Source organism: Ciona robusta, chromosome 12, assembly GCF_009617815.1.
Source record: "Ciona robusta chromosome 12, ASM961781v2".
In the NCBI taxonomy this organism is placed as follows: Eukaryota; Metazoa; Chordata; class Ascidiacea; order Phlebobranchia; family Cionidae; genus Ciona; species Ciona robusta.
The window spans coordinates 627,505-637,285 of record NC_143246.1 but is presented as its reverse complement, the minus strand read 5'-3'; the positions used below and the strand labels follow the sequence as shown (position 1 = coordinate 637,285).

The window sequence follows — 9,781 nt, the reverse complement described above, 5'->3', positions numbered from 1 at the left end:
CATGAACATCTTTTGTCTACTCTTCACGGTCGAGCAATACTACAAAAGACTCATCTTCATATAAAGTAAACAGAAACTCGAAACAATAATATTATTTTAAATGGTTCATTTAATCTACATACGGTCAATCAAACATTTTTAACGCACATTTAGATTTTTATTCAACATTGAATTTAATATTGTAGCACAATCTATTTGCATAAACGTTGCGAAAACAGAGATAAATTAAAAGAAAAAAGAACAGGAACAAGCCACACTGCCTGTTAAAGAATTCAATAATAATTTGTTACAAACCTAAATTCAAAAGTTTCAAAGTTTTACTACAATGTGAACAGTGGCTCATGTTGTTTACAAAACTATTGATGGAATATTTATCAAAACAAATCATGAAATACACAAACAGTTTTGTTGAAGATTTTCATTGTTTACAAAGCTACAACTGATGCAAGATATCTTGGTGTCTTCGTGTTGGTTTCAATCTCCCATTCATTGATTGTTGCATCATAAGCCTCAATTGATTTTGATGCAGCACCATCCCAACCAAAACTAACACAAGATAATAAATATTATTAGATGGGTAGGGCTGGTGTTATTCAACTACTTTGATTAAACCACATTCATTCAAACATTACTAATCACTTGGTTTATACAAGCTAGCAATAGAATGTCTTCCAATTCACTGGTGCTATTTATTTTAAATGAAAAGTAATCTATTTATAATTTGAACCAGATTAATGTTATCAATATTTTCCATGATATGGCCAGGTAATGGTTAAAATCCACCAAACAAGCGAAGCTCATTAATGTTTAAAAATGCATCAGAGCAATATTTGCTGGTTTTCCCATTTGTATAACCCAGGCGTGCCCAACCCATCGACCGTAGTCTACCGATAGTCCGCGGACCTATCTCAGGTTGACCACGACAGGTGTAATAAAAAAAATCAAAAAATCTGCTGTGGCGTTATAATTGCCAAATCATTAATTTATCAATACTTTGTACAAAAAATACGGACCGTGTTAACAGGGCGTACCTGTACGGCAGCAGGCAAAAAATCCAAGATGGCGTAACAATCGGAACAATGGCGATTATTTTACAATAATTTCCTTAACCTGGTCTGCATGATTTGTACACTAGTAACTCTCTGTGCTTCAAACTAAGTATTTTTGACTATATTCTCAAAAATTTTGATCCTTTCCGACTTTTGACAAGCGATCGCAACAAACGTTAGTAGCATGGCAGAGAGATAACGAGCCAAGACCTATCATTTTATCGCTAAATAGGAAGACGATTACTTTTTCCTGTTTATTCGTATTCAAAGCCTGTTTGTTCAATATGCAACACAACGGTACCGTAGGGCAAAAAAAGCAAATCAGGAGCAGCACTTAGAACGGTACACGGGGCTATGAGAGGGATTTTCCTGCAAAAACACAACTAAGCTCCGCTAAAGATGACGTGTGAGGTGTGACGCAACAATTGTATGTGTGACGTATTTCGTTCGTTACATTTCAGTTAGTTTTGGTAACGAAGTCATTTGTGTAGTAATTAAAGTAGTTTTGTTGCTGATAAGTTAAAACCATGAGCATGGTTCATTGAACCGCTGCAGTTGCTTATACAGGGGATAAACGCATACAAGAGATATTTCAGCATTTGTTGACGCTAGCTGGTAGACCGCGTGCAGTTGGTTAGTTGAAAAGTAGATCTTGGGTCAAAAAAGGTTGGGCACACCTGGCATAACCTTTTAGAATACTAATGAAAAATTTTATTGAAAATGAATCATTTCCCAACAACATTGTGTAGTTGAATAAGAAATGTGTCACAGACTGTTATCGGACCATGGACTGATGCTGGGGCATAATAAGAGGCTAAGCATTGCTGTGGGGGAGATCGTATAAAATGGGATGCACATGCTGTATTGCTATTAACTGTATGCACATGCTGTATTAGCATGATAGTTAATACGAATACTTCTAATGCAACACAGCCTATAACCAACAAATTTTATTTTAAGTAAATTCCTACATACAAAAAAGCAAAATACATAGTACTGGCAATACAATAATAACAAGTTAAAAATATGTAAAGTTTTCAAAGACAAGTTTCTCTACTGTCTCCTATTAACAACTTCATGAACATGACCACTTACCCTCCAATGACGTATATCTTCCCATTCACAACACAAGCACAAGAACCATCTCGTTCGTGGTTCAAGCTGCTAACTTTGGTCCAAGTGTTGGTTCGTATGTTATACCGCTCTACGCTATTTAATCCACGACCACCTTAATAAACATTGTATAAACGTATAGAGTGATGATTATAAAGAAAACAGCTTTCTAATAAAATAATAGAATACTATATGTGATAAATGTTATTTTATTGTTTAAATGTAATTGGTATAATTTATATGATTAGTTTGTTGCAGTTTGGTGGTTGTGGTGTTCAGTTAATTTAAAAATGTAAAACAAATTACTCACAATCCAGTCAAAAAATAAAAAAATCAAGTCATTCCTTACAATTAAGTCAAAATTGGGAGAAAAATGTCCACTATGTCATCAAACCATGTTTTATATTTTTAGCTGGCAAAAATATTCTAAATAATTCTTTAGTGTTTTTTTTGAAAAATATTTTAATCCCTCTTTTAAAGATAATGTAACATATATTGTTATGAAATAACATATATTAAAACTGAAATATTAAACATAAAGAAATCAAAAAATACCCAATATGGCATAACTTCAATACCTATGTTATAACAATAAAATATTGCTATAAAATCTGTAGTTTTAGAAAATTTAACAATGCGTAATGAATTATTTTATTGTTTATATATAGAATAAACAACAAACCAATGGCGTAAATCTCATCATTGTAAACAACACCACACAATGCAGGTCTTTTCTCATTCATTGGTTTTAGTGATTTCCATTTCCCTTCTCTTGGATCAAAACTTTCCATTGAATTTAAATCATTTGAACTAAAAGGATCATTCCTTCCACCAAACGAGTACAAGCGACCTGTGCATGAATTATGTTTGAAATCATTAAATATTTGATCACAATCAAACTAAAGATTAACAATACTTCTACCTTTTATTATACAATGTAAAGTGTTTCTAATGAACTTTATAAAATAAGGATAAATTATATTAAATAAATCAGTTTGATCTAATACATAGTGAGACAATGGTTCACAGTGAACAGTGTCAAGGAGGATCCATTGAAAATCATGATACGTCTACTTAACCCTAAAGTAACAACCAGAGTAAAATATTTAAATATAATAACAAGCATGTTCAGTTTCAGAAGCAAACTTCATTGTTATACCAAGTGTGGAAGATTTTCTGTGTATGGATAATTTAATTTTTGTTGATTTTTATATTTATAACAAATGTAAAGAAATCAAATTGTTTGATGGGTTATTGTGGTCGGTGTCCTTTTAAGTCGCTTACTTTTTCATAAGATTGAGAATCATTGTGCACATGCTACTGTTCATATTCAGCCCACTTTATCATTACATTTATATTTATTATACCAACCATTATAAGAAACAAGAGCATGTAGCCATCGTTCAGTTTTCATTGGAGGAATGTTTGTCCATGTATTCACCACTGGATTGTATAATTCAACTGATGATAATATATTATAACCACCATCCATTCCTCCTGCTACACACATTTGATCTGTAATGAAATTTGCTTTAGTTTAAAAATAATGAGTTAATGATTATAACATCATAATATTTAACATTCTTTACTAATAGGAAAAAAATAAAAATATTCTATAAATTTGGTAAAGAATATAAACTTAGTTCAAACTTAAGCCAGTAAGTAAATTAGTCCACCCCAATATACTGTTAACAATAGCAGGGGTTAATATGAATCTAAACATTTTTTCTACAATAATTTTCTACCAAAATTATTGTTAACATAATAAGGAACCAACCATTCAACACAGCAGATGCTGCATGCCATCGTTGCTCCTTCATAGATGCCACCTCGTACCAATCACCATCAACTTGGTTTAAATTGAAACATTCGACAAAGTTGGATCCAACACCACCAGCCGTATAAACATGGTTGTTTATCTTCACACTGGTTGAACCAAACCTTTCATACAAGGTTGACTGTGGATAAAATTCAATATTTTAAAATTAGTTTGAAAATTTATTTGTTCAAATAGCATGAGTTTCAATGAAAAACTAAACAATATCCATCTTTTACATTGCAAACAAAGCAATGAATTAGTTGGTGGCAGTTGAACAATTATATCCTTTTATTAAAGGTTGGACAAACCTATTCTCCATCACTATGACGACGGTGGTAAAGGGGCAACCATTCATGCTTATAACCAAGATATTTTATCAACATAATAATCCAAAGTGTAATAATCTTTATCACTAGGTGGGGTAATACACAATATAAAACACTAAATAACCGACCGTTATTTTTCTCAAATGTTTCCCCACAACGTCATAAATTTGAACAAGTTTCTTTGGTTCATGACAACCACCCACAATCATCAACTCAAATGTTGCTTCTATATTGAAGTAAAAGTAACATTATGATGTAATAATGTCACGCATATTTAAAATGTCACCACTGTCAGATATTTAGAGTAAATATTTAAAACATAAAATTATTTTAGATACAAAATAAACCATCTGCATATTTCATACATATTTGTAAAATATATACAATTTTTATTTTTAGGTAACAATAAAAATATTTATTTTATTCCACCTGGTGCTTGAACTGGATTTAATTTAAGACGAGCGATATATTCTGGGGTGAGAATATCAAGAAAATAATCTGTTCTTTTAATCCATTTCTGAATCAAATAAAAATGTAAATAGTTTGTGACAAACGTAACTTAGTAAAGTTAAAACTAATTTTAAAAAACATGTTAATTTTGATTGTTATTCATTTAAAACATGAATAAATTATACTATTAAGCAAAAGCATCTATCATGGAACAGTGTTTTAACATCATACAGTTTACTGTTTGTTGTTACTTTATATTTACGAACAACAATCAACAAACCTCAGATTTTTCAACAACTTCTTCAAGGAACGCAGTTGATAGTTTCTTGACATCAATCAGTTGAAACAATCGTTCAATGAATTGTTGACGTTGTTTAAAGTCGTGTTTGATCCAATTCAAGATGGTCCTGAAAATCGAATCTTGGCAAGAATCCTGAAAATTAGAGAAAAAAGTATGTTACACAAAACGATTACCAAAAAGTTAAAGTCAACAATTTTAAACAAGATTAAACTTTTAACGGAACCAATATTAAGGATTTTAATTTAAACCTGTTGTTGTTTCAATGCAATCAGAGCTTCAGCTTCATCAATGGATAATTCCATGAATTTCAATTCTTTGGAAACCAACTCTAAGTTGTCAACGATGAATTTGTCACATTTTTCCACCAACTCCAGAAGCTGGTATCTTTGTGCAAAGGAACGGAAACTTAAACAGTTCCCAACAGCAAGTGCATCATTGAAGAAGCTAACACAATGTGTTTTTACATCTAGAAACATATGTTTAATAAGAATTGAAAACACATTGATAAATACAGATATTACCATTAAACTGCAAGTAATCTGAAGCCTCATAAAGTTGGCAAACAGTTTTATCGCTTATATCGATCACTTGTAAGTAAATGAAAGTGAACAACAAATCTAATATTGAAGCCTTCATCCCCTTTACTTCAATATCTCCATTAAAACCTTCCTTGAACTGAAACCAAATTAACAGGATATTAAACCATATATTTTATTTTGCACACAAATGTGTATGTTGAATTCATGAAGAACTGGTAAACCTTAACACATTTAATACATTACCCCAGATGAGAACATTTTTTCATAATAATCAGAATATCCAGCAAGAATACTTTTCTGAGCTGAAACTTCTCCATCTTCTAATTTGAATGTGACATCAGTAAACACTTTTCTTTTACGTAACCTGAATATTATTTTGTTGTAACATACTTTAAACAATGAGGTAGAAATGCTAAATATGCAAAGAAGATCTAATCAGTCTGTACATACAAGACATGCTGAATAACTGTTTGGAAAGTTTCATTAAATTTTGTCCAATGACAGTAACATGTTCCATTTGATAACATGCAGATCAACCAGATAACAGTGGAACGATGATTACAATGAAACATATATACCCAGGTCTACCTTTAAGATGTGCGAGGCTTTAACTTTTCACAACATAAAGTGACTTGTAACTAAATGGACCACCAATTTTTGGTTAATACTCTGGCGAAATCATTTTTCCTGGTAGATTGCGGTAATAATGTGTTTATTTTAAATGTTAAGTAAGAGGAAAATTTATATAAATTGTAACCTGTTTAACTTTGTAAGTACACGTCCTTCATGATCGCCTTTGTATTGTATCACGTGTTCATCATTTGTAGCCATTTTATGTTTATGTAGATTGTAGAGGTTAGCATATAAAAGCAGGTTTAATGGTGAAAATACACCGCAGTTTGAAAGCATAAGACTATAAACACACAAAGAAGAAACAAAAAAATAATTTGTTTATTAATTAACATGCAAATTCCTTCACTGTCTTACAAACTGTGTTTGAAGAAACAATAGCTTGCCTCAGTGTTGATAGCTGCAAATCATTTATGTGTAGCCTATCGTGTATTATTTATAAGCTCTGGTATTATTGTCTAAATAAGTGTGTTTTTGTCTGAGCTTATACATGTATTATTGTATATAAGCTTTCCTCGCTGTGATTCGTGTAGCCTCCTTATAATACGTTGTGCACAACACACCCAGTAACGACCAACATTCGTTGGTACAAGAAGTTCCTCTTTCCAAATAATATCAGGGGAATTACCAGAAACGCTACTTGTGGCAGCTCGAGCGCTTCCGAGTTGATTATGACGTAATAATTGAAATGTTTTTTAATGAATTGAAATGTTTTTATAAAGTGTTCGCCGAACTAGTTGACTAAACTGAGCAAATATCACGAATGTTAGTTCAACATTACAATTCAACTTTAATTTATATTTTACCCGATTTGTTGAATTTAAAAATGGCCAAACCAACATATTACACGAAAATGTTTTTATTTAAAATTGAATTTATTATTGCAGTACAATTATATTTGCATAAACGGTGCGAAAACTAAAATAAATAATTAGTGTTGCGATTTTATATTTGTTTAATTCTGTTCACACATTCCTGTCACAGTTTGCTGCTGGGAATTTTATCTTTTCCAAAAATCTCTCCATCATCAAATGCTTCCGATAAAACATCTTCTAAACAATCCACGAAACTGATGCTCATGCTCTTCAGCACCTCCGCTGGAAGATCTGCTCTCGCATCCGGTTCATTCCTCCGAGGAAGAACTACACTCCTCATCCCTGCTCGATGAGCAGCGAGGACTTTTTCTTTTATTCCTCCGACCTAAGGAAGATAATTTGCTCAATAAAGTAATTCATTATCATCACTTAGTTATCCTCACATGGTGAAGCAACTTCTAGCCATATGGCTGTCATGTTGCACACCATGTGTGGTGGCTTCATACACCTCATGCTCACTTACTTTTGTTAGCGATTTATTATCTGTTGCAAATTTACCAAATTGGTACCAGCATCATAAAGCTTTGAACATGGGATTTTTACAAACGGTTTATTTTATATTTTAAAAGTAGTTTCTGATATTACTCTATGAGCACCAGATCAGGATCAGGGTAACAAAATTTATTACTGTATGACATATTACATTGCTAAATAATAAATCCACTCACAGGTAAGACAAGACCCCTCAAAGTAATTTCCCCTGTCATTGCAAGGTCAGATCTGACGAGTTTGCCAGTAAATAATGAAACAAGTGCCGTAACTATGGTGACCCCAGCTGAGGGACCGTCTTTGCCAACAGCACCAGCAGGAAAGTGTAAATGAATATCTGTGCCACACATTATGCTTCTGCCTGGTTTCAAACAATTGTTTGTTTGGTTTTGAAATTGAAAATATGAATCTGTCAAATATCACCTGGAAAGTTTGTGGCAAATGCCACCGATTATAAATGTTTACAAAAGTTATGTGGCAGAGTACGGCATCGTTTACATTTCCAGTGACAAATGCCACCAACTTCTACTGTTACCATTATACAACAAACTACCACGGCATTGACACAGACTTTAAGTTTCCATTTAGAAACCAGCCATAATACCATTGATAGAAAACAGAGAAATATGTGTTAAAGTATTAAACGAATACCTCCATTATCAATCCCAAGTATTTGAGCGTTACTTCTCAACCAGCTGACTGCAAGTTGAGCTGATTCCTTCATAACGTCTCCTAATTGGCCAGTAAGTGTCATGTGACCTCCTGCCTCACCCCCTTCAACAGAAGCCATACGACTTGCCTCAACGTAAAGTATTTCACCCCCTGTTTGTGTCCAAGCTAACCCAGCAGCCACACCCGGTCGTGTCAGTATTTGCGCCGATTCTCGATCGAATCTTTGAGGACCTGAATAGTTAAACGAGATTTAGTGGTTTTAGCTCAAAACTGTAAATTACCTTTCCAATAAGTTAATTTGCAATTGCTGTAAATACACTCACTAATTAATACATTTCAGCTGCTAAATACATTAGTATTAAAAGCTATCATATTACCACTGGTGCAGTGTCAGAATGAGGACAATAACACATGCAGCCTCAGTTTTTGTTAGTTACTGTTTTTGTATTGTTTGCTTGGAAAACAAATGATTACAAAATAGGTGAAAGAATTACCGAGTATATCTTTAAGCTCAGCTTCATCAATTGTTATTTCAACCTTGTTGTTTTTCGTATCATGGTTTGCAACCTGAAATATAAGGACAAAGAATGTATAAATATAAGCATGCATCAAAGAATGTATAATTCTCGTTTTAGCAAATTAGATTTTTATTTTATGACACTTTATTCGCCCATCAACCTTAAAGTCTATACTGCGCGTGACGACCAAATCGTGCAATCCATTAGAGAACCACTTTCTAAACACAGACAAGTGAGTTGGAGGAATTACCGATTACTGAATGGTACACATTGAGCTTTCGAACATGGAACCCTATGATCACAAATCACTAAAATCAGTCAACTAATGCTATTTCTATGAAATGTGAGTAAATGAAAACTGACAGTGAGAGCGATTGATCTGCAGATTCCTGCCAACTTCCGATCAAGATCCCGGACTCCCGCCTCCCTCGTGTAAAGAGCAATCATGTTCCTCAGTGCATCATCTGTGAGAGTGATGCAGATGTTGGATGCAAGATCCTCATCATTGGATGCGGGCAATCCATGTGCTCTGAGCTGCTTAGGAAAAAGATTCCTTGTAAATACTATTTCTTCTTCCTAAAATCAGGAACTTAGACGTTTTGTCAGCTTTTCCAAAAGATAAATTTTCCTGAAAAATCTGAGCCACAGAAAATATTATTAATGGCAAAATTTGCAGCAAGTTCTGTTGAAATATTTATGTTAAAATATAACAAAAGTCACATTTTAAAGGTTTGTGTATGATGTCTGTAACGTCAATACTTTGTTTTGATTATAACTCTAAATCTTTATTCGACTCTGGTGTTTGCTTGTAGTTTATTTAAATCTGACGTCAAAATCGTTAAAATAATATTTAATCAAAGATAATGTAAATTAATGTGAAATAACTTTGTACGCAACACATGATTACTAATTATAATATGGATATAAAAGTTTAAAATGTTGGCAAATATCTTCGAATATATTTAATTGTAAATTTAAAAGCAATTAGTTTGACGCGCTA

The 9,781-nt window shown here is 32.8% G+C and overlaps 2 protein-coding genes across 2 annotated transcripts; both read right to left on the bottom strand.

Moving 5' to 3' along the window:
- Positions 1-91: 91 nt before the first annotated feature.
- LOC149726087 (kelch-like protein 12) lies at positions 92-6,541 on the bottom strand. Its single transcript, XM_089889530.1, has 12 exons — positions 6,355-6,541; positions 5,841-5,961; positions 5,580-5,733; positions 5,307-5,524; positions 5,038-5,190; positions 4,737-4,824; positions 4,436-4,533; positions 3,940-4,120; positions 3,534-3,677; positions 2,845-3,012; positions 2,145-2,277; positions 92-546 (listed from the first exon to the last, which is right to left on the bottom strand). Exons 1-12 carry the CDS (start codon positions 6,504-6,506, stop codon positions 426-428), a joined length of 1,731 nt encoding a protein of 576 aa, XP_089745656.1. The 5' UTR covers positions 6,507-6,541; the 3' UTR covers positions 92-425.
- Positions 6,542-7,083: 542 nt separating this feature from the next.
- Positions 7,084-9,469, bottom strand: LOC149726086 (lon protease homolog 2, peroxisomal-like). Its single transcript, XM_089889555.1, has 5 exons — positions 9,145-9,469; positions 8,758-8,830; positions 8,243-8,494; positions 7,771-7,952; positions 7,084-7,427 (listed from the first exon to the last, which is right to left on the bottom strand). Exons 1-5 carry the CDS (start codon positions 9,226-9,228, stop codon positions 7,206-7,208), a joined length of 813 nt encoding a protein of 270 aa, XP_089745681.1. The 5' UTR covers positions 9,229-9,469; the 3' UTR covers positions 7,084-7,205.
- Between the last annotated feature and the right edge of the window lie 312 nt (positions 9,470-9,781).